At 38.4% G+C, this 18,345-nt stretch overlaps 1 protein-coding gene and 1 non-coding gene across 3 annotated transcripts in view; both read right to left on the bottom strand.

Moving 5' to 3' along the window:
* Nucleotides 1-18,345, bottom strand: part of NUCKS1 (nuclear casein kinase and cyclin dependent kinase substrate 1) — a 37,091-nt gene that overhangs the window by 6,129 nt on the left and 12,617 nt on the right. Inside the window, exons 2-6 of one of the 2 annotated variants that reach the window (XM_003893218.3) lie at nt 10,897-10,946; nt 8,723-8,828; nt 4,994-5,049; nt 1,500-1,652; nt 227-376 (exon numbers count right to left, since the gene is read on the bottom strand). In XM_003893218.3, the coding sequence (XP_003893267.1) occupies nt 227-376; nt 1,500-1,652; nt 4,994-5,049; nt 8,723-8,828; nt 10,897-10,946 (515 nt within the window). The remainder of the gene's footprint in view (nt 1-226; nt 377-1,499; nt 1,653-4,993; nt 5,050-8,722; nt 8,829-10,896; nt 10,947-18,345) is intronic. The other variant, XM_009188791.2, reaches the window with a different exon arrangement.
* LOC116272132 lies at nt 12,535-12,663 on the bottom strand. Its single transcript, XR_004180855.1, has one exon. It is a non-coding gene; the product is annotated as a small nucleolar RNA SNORA72 (small nucleolar RNA).

The following is an 18,345-nucleotide window of genomic DNA, read 5'->3' as shown; positions in this document are numbered from 1 at the left end:
GCAATAGTTGAAGAACATGGCTAAGCCCACTAGACTCTTAAACAGGCTAGTGTCTTTATTAATAAGAGATACTTCCAGTTGCAGAATACAAGACCCTTTTAGATTTCTTGTATTCCTGCTAAACATCAGGTCAATGCCAAATCCTAATGAAGAATTTCTGTATTGAAAATAATGTTTCTCAAAATTTTTAAAGCAGTACATTTAATTTCACTTCTGCAGAACTTACCTGTAGCCTTTAGCCTGGGCTTGGGCATTTTCTTTTCTTTTCTTTCAGGTTTGGACTTCTTAACCATCTTTTTGTTTTTCTTTTTTGAACTGCCATAGTCACTATCATCATCATCTTCCATTAGGAAATCTTCATCGCTGCCGGAATCTTCTGAGAAGAAAGAAGAATTTCAACGTCTAACTTAATGTACGTATCCTTCCAAGTGAAAAAGGAAGAGAGTACTAAGAATGACTAGAGGATGGGATGGGAGTCAAACACCCTTGGATTCTATTTGGAGCTGTAGCACCAATTTGACTGGAGTCATCACCAGCCTCAGTTGTCAAATGGATTTTGCATGAACCTTACATGAGAGAGTTACACGAGTGATGTGTTTGAAAAGTAGACTGAAAACAGGAAGAGTAAGAGCTGATCTGAATCAAAACTGAAACTATCAAATAACTTTTGGTAGTTCTATCATTTCCATGTAGTACTGGTTGAGACCAGGGAAACAAAACTGAACCGACAGGGCCTTTTTGGTCCAATTATGAATAAGTGAAACAAGAAAACCAAACATGAAACAAAAATACACAGAATTAACTAATCTGGGCCGGGTGCCGTGGCTCACGTCTGTAATCCCAGCACTTTGGGAGGCCGAGGCAGGCGGATCACGACGTCAGGAGATTGAGACCACAATGAAACCCCTCTCTACTAAAAATACAAAAAAATTAGCCAGGCGTGGTGGCGGGCACCTGTAGTCCCAGCTACTCGGGAGGCTGAGGCAGGAGAATGGCGTGAACCTGGGAGGCGGAGCTTGCAGTGAGCCAAGATAGCACCACTGCACTCCAGCCTGGGCGACAGAGCGAGACTCTGTCTCAAAAGAAAAAAAAAAAAAGAATGAACTAATATGACTAACCTGTGAAACACCTAACTTTTGTTATGAACATTTTTTTTTTCTGTGAAAAGAGGTCTACAACCTCCTCCACCAGGGCAAAATACAAATCTCTATCACAGTGCCTAATGTGACTGTTACTTTAGCAACTGTTCATTCAGTGTTTGAACACAAACATCATTAAATAAAGAGTGCAACCATTACAAATGGTGGGCAATTGTGAGAATCTCTGAACCTTTAAAATATTAACAGGAACCAACACAGTCATCTCTTTTAACAGGGAGTATCTATCCAATTTAAAGGACTGGTTATAACATTTAGCATCCTAGAAAATGCCAAAGTAACCAAGGTCACAAACTACAATTATGATCAAACGACCAAAGTACACAAAACAACTTCACATACTCTCTTGGAACGGTGCCTCATCCTCCTCTTCTTGTTCTTCCTCACTGCCCACATCTTCCATGAGCATCTCCCTCTGTTTAGAAGCTGCTTTAGACGCCGCCTGCCGTTGCTGGCGCACGTTTTTATGATCTTCTTTTTCATCTTCACTATCCTCTGCAATATCAGAATTACCATGACATAATGATTAAAGAATTTTGTATTTGACAAGATAGTGCAAAAGATTAATAATTGACTGAAAATGTAACTGACTGAAAAAGCCAACATAGTGGCCAATATAGGATATAATCTGCAGCTTTATTTCATTGTAAAAGGGCAAATTCTATCCTTCATTTCTGCAAAATGATGGAATCAACTCAAATGCCCATCAGTGATAGACTGGATAAATAAAATGTGGTACATACACACCATGGAATACTATGCAGTCATAAAAAGGGAAGGAGATCATGTCCTTTGCAGGGACATGGATGGAGCTGGAGGCCATCATCCTCAGCAAACTAATGCAGGCACAAAAGACCAAACACTGCATGTTCTCACTTAAAAGTGAGAGCTGAACAATGAGAACACATGGACACAGGGAGGGGAACAACACACACTGGAGCCTGTGGCGAGGGAGGGGGCAGGGTAGGGGGATGGAGAGGGAGAGCACTAAAAAACAGCTACTGCATGCTGGGCTTAATACCTAGGTGATGGGTTGATGGGTGCAGCAAATCACCATGGCACACATTTACCTATGTAACAAACCTGCACATCCTGCACATGTATCCCAGAACATAAAATAAAAATTAAAAAAAAATTCTACAAAATGTATAAAGGAGGACCTAAATTCATAAAGAATGAGCTTGGACAAGACTATGTACCCACTAATACATATAAAGCAACAAAGACATGTAATTTTAAGCAGTAGCTAAGCTGAATTAAAGCATGAACACATAACTCCTATACTTTAAAGTTACATCACTGCTTTGCTCTAAAATTCTCAATTACATTCAAATCTATGTTCACTGTTTTTAAAAGCTAGTTAGAAAAATATCTTAACATAGTATGAGAGGGAAAGAAGAATGTCTTCCAATAATCTTTATTCTAAGACATAAAACATGAAAACCCTAAAATAATGTCAAACTGTTATCCTTTATAATGAATGGCTTGTGACCATTTCAATTTAGAGGGGATTGAGGAAAATCTTTTTTTTTTTTTTTTTTTTTTTGAGACAGAGTTTTGCTCGTTGCCCAGGCTGGAGTGCAATGGCGCAATCTTGCCTCACCGCAACCTCCACCTCCCGGGTTCAAGCGATTCTCCTGCCTCAGCTTCCCGAGTAACTGGGATTACAGGTGCATGCCACCATGCCTGGCTGATTTTGTATTTTTAGTAGAGACGGGGTTTCACCATGTTGGTCAGGCTGGTCTCAAACTCCTGACCTCAGGTAATCCACGCTCCTTGGCCTCCCAAAGAGCTAGTATTACAGGCGTGAGCTACTGTGCCCAGCTGGAAAATCTTTAAAATACATATTTAGATCAACTAGTGAAAGATGTTTGGAGAAGCCTATAACAAATTTACTTTCACATATTCTTAGAGTCTATTAATTAAAAATAATTTTTTTTTTTTTTTAAATTTGGAGTCTCACTCTGTCGCCCAGATTGGAGTGCAGTGGCACAATCTTGGCTCACTGCATCCTGTGCCTCCTGGGTTCAAGCTATTCTCCTGCCTCAGCCTCCTGAGTAGCTGGGACTACAGGCACGTGCTGCCATGCCCGGCTAATTTCTTGCTGTTGTTGTTGTTTGTTTGTTTTTTAAGATGGAGTTTCGCTCTTCTTGCTTAGGCTGGAGTGCAATGGCGGGATCTTGGCTCACTGTAACCTCTGCCTCCCAGGTTCAAGTGATTCTCCTGCCTCAGTCTCCTGAGTAACTGGGATTACAGGCACCCGCCACCACGCCTGGCTAATTTTTTTAATTTTTAGTATAGAAGGAGTTTTGCCATGTTGGCCAGGCTGGTCTTGAACTCCTGACCTCAGGTGATCTACCAGCCTTGGCCTCCCAAAGTGCTGGGATTACAGACATGAGCCACTGGGCTCAGCCATATTTTTGTATTTTTGATAGAGACAGGGTTTTGCCATGTTTGCCAGGCTGGTCTTGAACCCTTGACCCCAGGTGATCCACCCGCCTTGGCCTCCCAAAGTGCTGGAATGGCAGGCATGAGTCACCATGCTCAGCCTAAAAAAAACTTTTTAAACACACAGTTGTGTTTGTGAATAAATTTGGTTAAAGGGTAGGCTGCCAGCCTATTGCCTCTGGAGTAAACCATATTTGCATTAATCTCTACCTACAGTCCTTCTCCTGAAGTTTTAGGCTCCCTTATTCTGTCAAGGTTAAGTGGTCACTCTTCTGAAAACACTTCTAGTCCTATGAGCCTTGCCATGGTCAGTGTTCAAGTCATCTCTTTCACTTTTAAAAATCTCATCTAGAGACAAACAGAGTAAAGCTGACATGACAGACCCAAAACTAAACCCACTTGGTAGAAGCTTAGCTTAATACTAGTACAGAGTTATTTATCCAGAAGTGCTCAATAAACTAGCAAGTGTAAGAGATTCAAATTAGGATTTACAAGGCAGATGAGTGAAAGCATGTACTATATTATCACAGGATCACCAGATAGTGCAAAATTGATTAATATAGTTTCTTTTCAACTTAGGTAGCCAGATAGTATACTTGAACAGACGGGAAAGCAAAACAGCCAAGCAGAGTGAATTTAGCTGAACTTTGTCTCTCCCCTTTGTATCAGCTAAACAGCAGTCTCATTTAAAGGGAGATCCAGGGAGACAACAGCAAGGGAAAGTAAGTGAAAACTAACATGGCTGGAAGTAATATGGATTAAAAATCTCAATTCTTACAAGATTAAATTTAAAAATAAATACCAACAGCAAGTAGAATCATCAGGACTGAACATTTTATTTGGCCATGGAAACTCTGCATTAATTCATATTAATTCTTTTAAGTTAAAATTTTTACAAAAAAAGCTTTCTCTATGGCTACTGTTTCAAAAGACTATGTCTCCGCTAAAAACAGTGGGAATGAAACTTTCATTTGCTTTTCCACCCAGAGTCCACCACTCCCCCTTTTTAATGCCTCTATTTTACCAAGTTTTATATTTATATATTATTCTATTTAGTCTGATGTCTTTTGTTTATGTAAATGATTTCTAATATTGACCATGCATAATAATGTGTAGATACTTAAAGAAAACCAAGCCCCAACATCCCACTGAGATCTATTTAATCAGAAATTTTGGGACAGGACCCAGAATATGCATTTTTAAAAAGATTCATAGATGACTGTAATAAGCCACCAGGACTGAGAATCATTAGGAGCTCTTTGAAGATGGAAACATCTTTGTAATCCCAGATTTGCAACAGTACCTGGCATACAAATTGCTTATTAAAACATCTAATAAAATAATATATAAACAGAATTATATCTCTTACATTTAAAATAGTTTACTACCTGCTGAGTGAGAATCATCCTTCTTGGTCTTCACATCTTTGTCTTCTGAGTCCTCACTAAAAAGGGAGGCAAAAAAGCAAATGCATGTAAGTCTTAGCTCAAAATTTAAGTGAACACAGATCTCTGATTTCTGACTTGAGAAGTGAAAAATACCTCTTCTATATAAAATGTTCAAACAAATGCTAAGGAATACTTTATTTCCTTACTTTACAGGGATGCTGGTGAATAAGCACAATTTTATCTACGTTACAAAATACTGCTTCCAAAGACTCAAAGGAAAAAAAGGTGTCTCAACACAGGCTGGAATTTTTTCACCTACGGACAAAGCTTGGTTCACAAGAATATTTAATAAGAAAAATATTTCCTGAATAGAGGCAGAGTATAAAATAGTAAAATACTAAAAGATCATTAAATATACACGTGAAAAACTGCTAAAATATCTAAAATTATTAAAAGGAATTGTAGTCTGGGCATGGTGGCTCATGCCTGTAATCTCAGCAGTTTGGGTGCCTGAGGTAGGCAGATCGCTTGAGGCCAGGAGTTCAAGACCAGCCTGGGCAACATGGTGAAACTCTGTCTCTACTAAAAATACAAATATTAGCTGGGTGTGGTGGTACATGGTTGTAATCTCAGCTACTCAGGAGGCTGAGGCAGGAGAATCACTTGAACTCGGAAGGTGGAGGTTGCAGTGAGCTGAGATCACACCATTGCACTCCAGCCTGGGAAACAGAGCGAGACTTCATCTCAAAAAAAAAAAAAAAAACAACAAACCAACCAGAAACAGGAATTGTAGTTCAGTTATCTAACTTACAATATGCCTAAAAATGTACCTAAAACAAAATGGAAAATAAATTGATTGAATTATCCCCTATTAATATTTCCTTCCAATATTTCTTTGCATCAGAAACATCAACATATAGTCCTGCCTGGTGGTACCATGGAGAAAATAAAAGTGAGCTCAAAATCACTCTGCAAAGTAAAATAAGATGTTAAGGAGCTTCAAAGCTCAATGGGAAGTTTTTAAAAACAATTTTTAGTCACAACCTAACACATTATGTCTTCATAAGTCTTAACTCCAGAATCTGGATTCTAGTATCCTATCTCTCTTTGTTAATTTACGTATTTTTAAAAATAGAGATGGGGTTTCACCATGTTGCCCAGGCTGGTGTCAAACTCCTGAGCTCAAGTGATCCACCTGTCCTGGCCTCCCAAAGTGCTGGGATTATAAGTGTGAGCCACCATACCCAGCCCCTAGTAGTCTATCTCTTTGTCATTAGTTAGTTGTATGATCTTAGGCAAATCACTTGATATTCTTCAGTGCTACAATTTTACGATTCCATGCAAAATTCTGAAGAGCAAAAACCAAAAACTCGCACATAAAAACTGCCTTCAAAGTTTTCCTTTCTCAAATAGCAGGTCTTATAAATCACTTTTGGTATTCCCCATAATCTAGACCACACTCAAATGAGAAAATACTGAATCCATGATTCCTAAGCAAAGAGAATGATCAAACATATTCCTTTACTAAGCAACTTGAATCCAAGACACTTTATAATTCTGAAATCTGTGACTATTCTGTATAAATGTTTTTTATGCAAAATAAGCACCAAATTCATAATTCTAACACAATGATGAATTATATTATTTTTTCTACCTCTTTTATTGAGTTTATAGACTACATTAATCTTTGAGCACCACTACAGCAAAATTAAGTGAAGGCTGAACTTTGAAAACAGAAAAATCAACAGAGTACTGGTCTGAGAATAAATACACAAGGCATACAGATAGGAATAAAACCTATATTTATTTCAATCCTTCCAGCACTTAGAATAATAAAATCAAATGACTGCAACAAGAAAAACTGTAAGCTAAAAGTTAATTATGTAAATGAGACATTATAACATGCCACAAAGCAGGTCTTTCCTAGGAGAAATAAGATAATGAACATAATGAAAAATAGTTCTGAGTTGGGCTGCCATATAAAACTGTTCGGCCGGGTGAGGTGGCTCATGCCTGGAATCCAGCACTTTGGGAGGCTGAGGTGGGTGGATCATGAGGTCAGGAGTTCAAGATCAGCCTGGCCAACACTGTGAAACCTCATCTCTACTAAAAATACAAAAATTAGCTGGGTGTGGTGGTGGGCACCTGTAATCCCAGCTACTCGGGAGGCTGAGGAAGGAGAATCACTTGAACCTGGGAGGCGGAGGTTGCAGTGAGCCGAGACCATACCATTGCACTCCAGCCTGGGTGACAGAGTGAGACTGTCTCAAAAAACAAACAAAAAACTATTTTAGGCTAGACATGGTGGCTCACACTTGTAATCCCTGCACTTTGGGATGCTGAGATGGGAGCATTGCTTGAGCCCAGGAGTTTGAGACCAGCCTGGGCAACATGGCCAGAGCCCATCTCTATTAAAAACAAACAACAACTATGTTAGACATATACCAAGAAGCTCTAGATGCCTTGTTTCCCAACAGTATAATTCTGTATTATTTTTCCTTAAAAGCACATTTCTGAAATGCTCCAGCAAAAAAAAGTATTAGAGGTTGTCAACATAAATAAAATTACTAGGTAAATATATGAATTTAATAATGATTTTGGTGCTCCAGGATTCTTAGGAGAACTAGTGAGAAATATTTCATTTATTTGAACTGCTCATTTGTAATAGTATTATTTGGAAGCGTATAGAGCTCTAATGGTTAAAAAATGTACTTTGGAGTCCAACAGACATGGTTTCAAAACCTGTTTGTTCATTTGCTGGATAACTTTGGTTAAATCACAGAACCCCTCTAAGTTAATATTTACCCAAATAGAGATGTTGTGAGAATTAAATGATAGTGTATGTAAAACACATAATAGAGATTGTCACATAATAATCATAAACAGTAGCCATCATCATCACTATAATCACCATTATCACCAAGAAGGTCTTAAAGTTACATTATACCAAGTGTGAGAGTGTGTATACCTTTACTAAGCGGACAGAAATTACAATATCCTGTTTTTTTTTCCCCCCCCGAGACAGTCTTGGCTCTGTCACCTGGGCTGGAGTGCAGTGGTGCAATCATAGCTCACTGCAGCCTTGAACTCCTGGGCTCAAAGGATCCTCCTGCCTCGGACTCCTGAGTAGCTGGGACTACAGGCAAGTGCCACCATTCCCGGCCAAATTTTATATTTTTGTGTAGAGACCTGGTCTCCTTATATTGCCCAGGCTAGTCTCAAACTCCCGGCCTCAAGCGATCCTGCTACCTAGGCCTTCCAAAGTCCTGGGATTACAAGCATAAGCCACCGTGTCCTCCTAATATCCTGGTCTTATGAGGCAAAATTATAGTTAAAATCACAACTCATTTGTAAAATGAAGGGAAAAGAAACTCTCCAAAATGGTTAAATTATTTAAACAAAGGAGAATTGATTATGAGACAGCAAAATGCAGCAGGCTATACAACTTAAGATTCTACAAGCTTTAGTTATAATTGTGCCAGTGATTTGTGACTGAATGGGATATACCACTTATTTTTTGTTATCACTACAATGAAAGTGCCAATATTAACCTTAGATAACAAGTTACATACTCAAGCACAGCCTGAGATAATATGAAATATGCAAAATAGTAAGTGGACAGTAAGTACTTTTCAAAAGTATGAGATTCCAACAATTTAGAGATCAGAGACTACTCTCATCTCAGAGTGGTGACAATATAAGCAGGAACAGAAAAACAATGCCTCTTACCTATCTTCCTGTGAATTCTTTCCAGATCGCCTCTTATTTTTAGCTTCTCGGGGAGATGATCGAATTTTCTTAGTGGGAGGGCCCGAATCTCTTCCATAATCTTCATCTAAACAGTGTTTTTCAAACTTAATTAACTATGATTTTTGCATGTTAAAATCACCACTATATTTACTGACACAATTATCTCTCATGCTGTTTAAATGGTGAGAGGAGCAGGATTTCCCAAAGTTTCTTTCAGTTTTAAAAAACTAAATTATTTCCAAATCAAGTCCTATCACCTTAACTTCATTTTTGCATATTACCCTCTAGTCCTTATGATATATATTTCATCTATTTTTAGCTAAGCCTCTCTTATCATTTTATACCCTCCCCTTCTGATTTCAACACCTTCACACTTATTTGAAAATTATCGTAATATGGTTATATTACCAACATTTCAGGAAGTAAACACAATTACTATTACTAAGCAAATTACTTTTAAACTAAAGTATTAAATACAACATAATCTTGCATTTGAAGAAAATATTTCCAATTTCAAAAGCCCTATAAAACTAACGAAAATGACTCTACCTTAAAAGGAAATTATTTCCAAAACTGTTTACTGCACCATTCACACTCACACACACACGATGGCGAGATGCTGGAAGCAGTCCAGAGCATCAGCAATTATTAGGTGGTCAGAAACATTATAAATTCCATTATGGGATATTATATAACCATTGATAGGAATTTTCCAAATACCTTTTAATAACATAAAATACTCAAAATAAAAATAACAGTATATCACATATTAACAGGATTATTCTAAGTAAATATGAAATACAGGCCGGGCGCGGTGGCTCAAGCCTGTAATCCCAGCACTTTGGGAGGCCGAGACGGGCGGATCACAAGGTCAGGAGATCGAGACCATCCTGGTTAACACGGTGAAACCCCGTCTCTACTAAAAAATACAAAAAAACTAGCCGGGCGAGGTGGCAGGCGCCTGTAGTCCCAGCTACTCGGGAGGCTGAGCCAGGAGAATGGTGTAAACCCGGGAGGCGGAGCTTGCAGTGAGCTGAGATCTGGCCACTGCACTCCAGCCTGGGCGACAGAGCTAGACTCCGTCTCAAAAAAAAAAAAAAAAAAAAAAAAAGAAATACAAACATTTGAAACAATTCCTGACATGTAGCAAGCATTTAATAAATATTAGTGCTACACATTACTTTTTTTTTACTCTTCTTTGTATCTTTCAGTATTTTCTAAGTCTTCCCAAAGGGCACATATTATCTTTATAAATAAAAGTTAGAATAAGAAGAAAGAAAAAAGAATAGTAAACATATCTGGAAAGTAGTGAGATTAAGGAGACAACTCTGAAAAAACCTCTTACGACTAAGACTTAGCTACAACACTCATTCTGTGATGAATTAGTTCACAAATCAAAGCTGTTTCACAAAACAGACTCTCATCTTAGTTGCTTTATTATGTAAAAACATAATACAAGGCACAAGTTTTATTGTAATAACAGCAGGAGCTTTTTTCCCCCCTGCAAAGTGCTGGGATTATAGGCGTGAATCACTGTGCCTGGCTTGTAGAATAATGGTTTTTTTTTTTTTTTTTCAGACAGGGTCTCTCTGTTGCCCAGGCTTGAGTGCAGTGGTGCCATCTCGTCTCACTGCAACCTCCGCCTCCTGAGTTCAAGCGATTCTCCTGCCTCAGCCTCCAGAGTAGCTGGGATTACAGGCGCATGCCACCACTCCCGGCTAATTTCTATATTTTTAGCAGAGATGGGGTTTCACCATGTTGGCCAGGATGGTCTGGAACTCCTGACCTCAACTGGTCCGCCCACTTTGGCCTCCCAAAGTGCTGGGATTACAGGCGTGAGCCATGGCGCCTGGCTGACAGCAGGAGATATTTTAAGTAATGAACACTATATCAGAATTACTGGACATTTAAACTTTGGACTCCAAAACCAAGTAAGAAAAAAATGGTTTAATGTTTATTATAAATGATTTACCATGGAAAAGTTAAAATCCATGTAAGTTTAACTTTTGCTTTGGTTGACACAGATCATGACATAGTTTTGGTAAATACTCTAAAATAAAAAAGTAAAACTTATTCCAAAAGCATAATAAAAGTATATAAGCTGGTAACCTCCACTGGTTCAACTTACAATTTGTTGAAACCATAAAACTTACCTGCATCATCAGATTCCTGAAACTGTGAGTAATCAACAACCTTCCTATTTCTGTAGAAAGAAGAGACTCCAATTAAAATCATAAAACTGTAGGATTTTTCTAAGACATCAGAACACACATTTCTCTTTCATAAACAGAACTGAAGTAGCTCTTTGAAAACTATTTAATTGCCGGGCATGGTGGCTCACACCTGTAATCCCAGCACTTTGGGAGGCCAAGGCGGGCGGATTACCTGAGGTCGGGAGTTCGAGATGAGCCTGACCAACACAGAGAAACCTCATCTCTACTAAAAACACAAAATTAGCCAAGCGTGGTGGCACATGTCTGTAATGCCAGCTACTTGGGAGGCTGAGGCAGGAGAATCGCTTGAACCCAGGGGGTGGAGGTTGTGGTGAGCTGAGATGGCTCCACTGCACTCCAGCCTGGGCAACAAGAGTGAAACTCCGTCTCAAAAAAAAAGAAAAAGAAAATTATTTAATTAATTTTTTGAGACAGGGTGTCACTCTGTCGCCTAGGCTGGAGAGCAGTGGCACAATCATGGTTCACGGCAGCCTTGACCTACTGGGCCCAAGTAATCCGCCTGCCTCAGCCTCCTGAGTAGCTGGGACTACAGACGCATGCTGTCTAATTTTTTTCATTTTTTGTAGACAGGGTCTCCCTGCATTGCCCAGGCTGGTCTCAAACTCCTAAGCTCAGGCAGTCATCCTGCCTCAGCTCCCAAAGTGCTGGGATTACAGGCACGAGCCACTGCACTCAGCCAAAAAGTGTTTTTTAAGGGCCCCCACTTCTCAAGCCAAAATACTTAACTTTCTGTTACAAGAAAGCATAGTGTAAACCACAAGTATGTCAAGCTACAATTCTCATACTGCTCATCTCAGTGATAATTCCAATACCATTCTTTCCTTCTCTTTTTTTTTTTTGAGATGAAGTCTTGCCCTGTCGCCCAGGCTGGAGTGCAATGGCAAGATCTCAGCTCACGGCAACCTCCGCCTCCCAAGTTCAAGTGATTCTCCTGTCTCAGTCTCCCGAGTAGCTGAGATTACAGGTAACCGCCACCACGCCCAGCTAATTTTTTGTATCTTTAGTAGAGACAGGGTTTCACCACATTGGCCAGGCTGGTCTTGAACCCCTGATCTCGTGATCTGCCCGCGTTGGCCTCCCAAAGTGCTGGGATTACAGGCATGAGCCATCGCGCCTGGCCTCAAATACCATTCTTTTCTACAAAACAATCTCCCGTCTCTCCAAACAAATATACATAAAACAGCAAAATGAATCAAATCACCATGTACCTATATATTCATTATATACAAAGATACCATATTTATAAGCTAACATTGTAAATGATATCTTACTCTTACTGCTACACACACATATATGTATACTTGATAAACAAAGTTATTACTAAGCTTTTCAAGGCAAAGGCAATTTTTAGGTATAGTACAGTTACATTATAATGCACAAAAATTATGGTAATGTTAAGCCTTATACAGAAGGGGAAGGAAACAAATTAATTGGTCCAGTCAAAAGATGCTTTATTTAAAAAACTATGAAAGCCTCACAAATTTATGTATATCTATGTATTTGACTTTATTCTTTTGTTTCTAAACTTTTTTTTCCTTTTCCAATTTTACAGACCTGGTTTATCAGCAGCATTTTATAAAACTAGACCTAGGGAAAGAACTAGTTCTGGGGATATATGCATGATCTTAATAAAGTGAATGGTTAGCCTGTCCTATTATAAAGTCAAAACAGTAAGAATATTTGCACAATCTATTTGACTCTAAATGATTTTAAGTACTCCCTAGCAAGTAAGGTACCTTTAACATCTCAAACAAAGCTTCATTTCTATTTTTGTACTTTGCATTCTAAATCTAAAAGTTTAATACTCCTTCTCTAGAGAGAGATATATATATGCTTCCATGTTAGTACCCAAACAGCCTACCTGGCAAAAGAGCCTTAGATTAAAAAATGCACTTTTACTGTAGGCCTAAATCAATCAAGTGAATTTAAAAAATTAAGAGAAATATATGCTACCACCTATACTTAAACCTGAGCAGAGGGATATTCTTGGTTGTATAGATTAAGACATCATTTAAATTCAAAGACACGATGGTCAGAATGCAAACACTGGTCCACCTTCTAGTATAGTATGTGGAGATGATATGGATGGAGGTGAATTATGGAAAAAATGGCTTGGGCTTATATGTAGAGGAAGATATAGTTACATACTCAGCATTAGAAAGAGAAAAAAACAAGGCTCTTATGGAGTTCCACCTTCTGTTTTTCTTTAGTTTAATCACAACCATTAAATATACTCCAACTATATATTTTATTGTAAGAAGCTGAGTTTATATTACCAAAGATACCGTATTATTAGGGAAGCTAACTTTAAATATGACCATTAATTCCATATACATGAGGGACCTAGAGTAGATGAATTCTAGAGACACAAAGTAGAGTGGTGGTTGCCAGAGGCTAGAAGAGTGGGGATAAGGAGCTATTGTTTAGTGGGTTTAGTTTCAGTTTTGCAAGATTAAGAGTTCTTTACAACAATGTCAAATACTTAACAGTCCCGAACTATATACTTAAAAATGGTTAAGATGGGCCAGGCGTGGTGGCTCATGCCTGTAATCCCAGCACCTTGGGAGGCCAAGGTAGGCGGATCACAAGGTCAAAAGATCGAGACCATCCTGGCCAACATGGTGAAAATCCGTCTCTACTAAAAATACAAAAATTAGCTGGGTGTGGTGGTGCGTGCCTGTAGTGCCATCTACTCGGGAGCATGACGCAGGAGAACTGCTTGAACCCGGGAGACAGAGGTTGCAGTGAGCAGGGATCGCGCCACTGCACTCCAGTCTGGCAACAGAGCGAGACTCTGTCTCCAAAAAAAAAAAAAAAAAAGGTTAAGATGGTAAATTTTCTGCTAAGTATATTTTATTACAATAAAAATATATTTTCTTTCTTAAAAATATGACTATGAAAAAATCTAATATTTTTGGGCTAATATGGAAATGCCTGCCATGTTCTGGCAAAACAGTGATTTTTAATGACAAATGCCATGAAAAATAGCATGATGATGATAATGCAAACATGACCATTTTCTGTATTATTTAGGATTTAAAAAAAGGAGGGTCCTGGAAACAGGGGAAGGACGGTATCTAGAAGAGGAACTCTTACATCTTATCCTCTAATAATTAACATACAGGTTCTGAACTTGCAGGTATAATTCTAGCTTATCTCATGCTTGTGGGGTGGCAACTAACATTATTACCCAGTTTCTGGGTACAACGTAGCAATGGATATATCCTATGAAACTATGTAAGAATGGACAATCAGAATGGTAAATGATATATGAAGTACAAATGAATAAATTGAGAATATTTAACTTGCAAAATGGGAAAACATGTTAGCTACTTTAGGGCTTTGATGTGAAAGGAGTAGTAGAGGTACAGCTGAGCTTCAGCAATCCACATTAAGTGTAGGTTCGACATAAAGAGCTTTAACTGTTTGCTAACAATGGCTACTTCCTTAGTCTATCACTAGAAACACTCAAGAAAGGTATTAGTACAGAATCTTTGTACTAGGAATCCTGGGTTCTGGTTCTAGAATGTCAAGAACATCATGTAATTCCTCTGGGCCTTACTTAGTTCTTCCTCTGTTGGAACTGATAACCTAAATTGCTTGACAAATTTAAAAGATATTCTACACAATTAAATAAGTTTAAATAATAAATTAAATAATAAATATTAAATTAATAAATATAACGGTTGGCATTATATTAAAATATAATACAGAAAATGGTCATTGCAAATGATCATACTGCATTATGATCACAATACTGTTTTTCATAGTATCTGTCATTAAAAATTAACTGCCCTTCACAACAGAAAACTTAATCTCCTTATCTATCTATCTAGACAGACCTACCTACCTATCTTCCTTCCATCCATCCATCCATCCACCCACCCATCCATCCATCGAGACAGGGTCTTGTTCTGTCACCCAGGCTGGAGTGCAGTGGCACAATCATAGCTCACTGTAGCCTCCAACTCCTGAGCTCAAGTGATCCTCCCACCTCAGCTCCTGGAACTACAGAAAGGCACACAGCCACCATGCCTGGCTAATTTAAAAACAATTTTTTTTGGAGAGACGGGGCCTTTCTATGTTTCCCAGGCTGGTCTCAAACTCCTGGCCTCAAGCAATCATCTCGCCTTAATCTCCCAAAATGCTGGGATTACAGCTGTGAGGCCTGGCCTGTAACTTGTTACTTTAAACCTAAGACATTAAAAAGGATACTTTTTATTTAGTACATTTTTTTCTATCCTACTTTTCAACAAACAGAACTAGAGAAATGCCATGTAGACTATATTGACATTATATAAAAAATTAAATTTCAAAATTAAATTGAAAGACTATCCCCCTTCCATTGAAATACAAAATATTTTAACTTTCAATGATCTGAAAACAGCCAGAATTATCTCATACAATGCCATTTATCACAAAAACCATAAAATCAGTGTAAAGCAAATTATGAATATAGAAGCAATTCTGCCTTATTAAGGACAACCAGTCAGAAACAAATATAGTCATCCATAAATGCTAAAGAGGGAAAAGATAAAATAACTTAAATAAATAAAAGATCTGTGATAACAAGGGCCATTCATGATGACTCATAATGACTCATAATAATTTGGTTCAGGCCGGGCTCAGTGGCTCACGCCTGTAATCCCAGCACTTTGGGAGGCCGAGGCGGGTGGATCACCTGAGGTCAGGAGTTCAAGACCAGCCTGACTAACATGGAGAAACCCCATCTCTACTAAAAATACAAAAAATTAACCAGGTGTGGTGGCGGTCGCCTGTAATCCCAGCTACTTGGGAAGCTGAGGCACGAGAATCGCTTGAACCTGGGAGGCAGAGGTTACAGTGCGCCAAGATTGTGCCACTGCACTCCAGCCTGGGTGATAGAGTGAGACTCCATCTCAAAAATAAAAAATAACAACAAAAAGTTTCATTTCCCAAACAATGTCCTGTCTTCTAAAGATGCTTATTCAAAATAATATAAATAACATTATTTCCACCATTTAGAGGCTTGCTTTGTCTAGGGTTGAAATGTATTTTTGATGAATTTGTTCCTAATGAGAGGATAGGACAGAAATCCAGCACTTAAGAATTTCATAAGTCCCAGGGCATGAGAGGTTCTATTTCTAGGTGAAAACAAAGAAACATTCTAATTTCTTCAATACAATCATGTGCTGCATGACATTATGGTGAACTGCATACATGACAACAGTCTCATAAGATTATTGTTCCATATTTTTACTGTACTTTTTCTATGTTTAGATATATAAATACCTACCACTGTGTTACAATTACCTACAGTATTCAGTACAGTAACATGCTATACACGTTTATAGTCTAGGAGCAATAGGCTATACCATACAGCCTAGGTGTGCAGGAGACTATACCATTTGGTTTTGTGGAAATACATGCAAATCGCCTAAAAATGCAGTTTTCAGAATGTATCCCTGGTGCTATATGACACATGATTGTATTAAGTTAAATGTATTAAGTTAAATGTCAAGCTAAACTAACTCTTCAATGTAAAATGAGTATCAATAACTAGAACTGGAGGATAGCATTAAATTTCAATATAGCATAGAGGTTAAAAACACAGATTCTTGAATTTACGTCCTGACTCTTACTAGTTGTATATCCTCAAGCAAGTTACTTCCCCTCACTGAACTTTAGTCTCCTCATCTGTAAAACAGGAATAACAATACCTGTTATAGGAATAACAAGAGTGTTGAGAACATTTCAGAACATTTATGCAAGGTATATAAATATCAAAAATAGCTATTATTACTTATAAGTATTAACTCATTCCACCCAGAATACCACTGTAATTTTGAACGCATAACTAACTTCTATTTGGATATGATGATGAATTACTTTGTTGAAAAATACGTAAGTTTTAAAAGTATCGGTTCTAGTATCATTCAGAAAGATTGTCTTTGTTTTCCTGTTCATTTCACTAAAATGTGATACCAAAATATATCCTTTTTTTTTTTTTTTTTTTTTTTTTTTTTGGGAGACAGGGTCTGCTCTGTCATCCAGGCTGGAGTGCATGAAGTGCAGTGGTGTGATCATAGCTCACGACAGCCTCAAACTCCTGGACTCAAGCAATTCTCCCAAATCAGCCTCCTGGGGAGTTGAGATTACAGGTGTGTGTCACAATGGCCAGTTAATTAAAAAATTTTTTTTGTAGAGACCAAGTTTTGCTGTTTCCCAGGCTGGTGGTCTTGAACTCCTGGCCTCAAGTGATCCTCCCTCCTTGGCCTCTCAAAGTACTAGGATTACAAGCATGAGCCACCACATCCAGCCTTCTCTATTTTTATTTCTGACTTCATGGCAAAGTTCAGGTTACCATTTAGACTAAAAATTTTTAAACCATTTTTTAAGTTTAAAGCATTCATAAAGCCTATCAAAGCTTGATGGTAATGGGGTGGGAGATATGGTGGTGCCGAGAGTATTATATATAGTAGAGCTCCTGGACAATCTAATTCAACCTTTAGCTTGTATCCTGTTAATAAATATCCCTAGAAGGGAATGACTGAGAACCTCTCGTGATCTCCAAGGCAGCCTATGCTAAGAAAATTCCAGTAATTGCCAGGCGTAGTGGCTCAACCCTGTAATCCCAGCACTTTGGGAGGTCGAGGTGTGTGGAGCACCTGAGGTCAGGAGTTCAAGACCAGCCTGGCAAACATGATAAAACCCCATCTCTACTAAAAAAAAAAAAGTTAAAAAATTAGCCAGGCGTGTTTGTGGGCACCTGTAATCCCAGGTAGTTGGGAGACTGAGGCAGGAGAATAGCTTGAACCCAGGGACAGAAGTTGCAGCGAGCCGAGATTGCACCACTGCACTCCAGTCTGGGCGACAGAGCAAAACTGTCTCAAAAAAAAGAAAGAAAATTCCAATAATTAAATAGTTCTTTACAATGAGATGAATCTGCCTCTAATGTCCACTCACTGGTTCTATCTAGTTCTACCTCCTGGGATTAGCATAGTCTAAATCTAACCCCTCCTCTTCAGAGCATTCCTTAAATTTATATGACTATTCCCACTTTTTCTTTGAAGCTAAATACTAGGGTTCCTTTTTAACACTTCCTCATATTTCAAGTACTCTCTTCATGCTCTAGCTGCTTTCCTCCATACCACCTTGGATTTAGTAAATATTAAAGCAGCGCCCAGGATGAAACATAATATGGTTATAAAAAGATAGGGAATGGGGAGCGGAGCAGATCAGGATTATGACCCTCCTCTTCCTATTCTACTCTATACTTAAATGCAGTCCAAGATTTCAGTTCCCTTTTGGACTGTTCCATCATTCAGTGGACTACATATTGTAATTCCAATGACTAAAACCTCCTTTTCCATAATCTAAGACCATTTG

This window comes from Papio anubis, chromosome 1, assembly GCF_008728515.1.
Source record: "Papio anubis isolate 15944 chromosome 1, Panubis1.0, whole genome shotgun sequence".
In the NCBI taxonomy this organism is placed as follows: Eukaryota; Metazoa; Chordata; class Mammalia; order Primates; family Cercopithecidae; genus Papio; species Papio anubis.
Note: the sequence above shows the minus strand (reverse complement) of the source record. Positions and strands in the feature narration are given on the sequence as shown.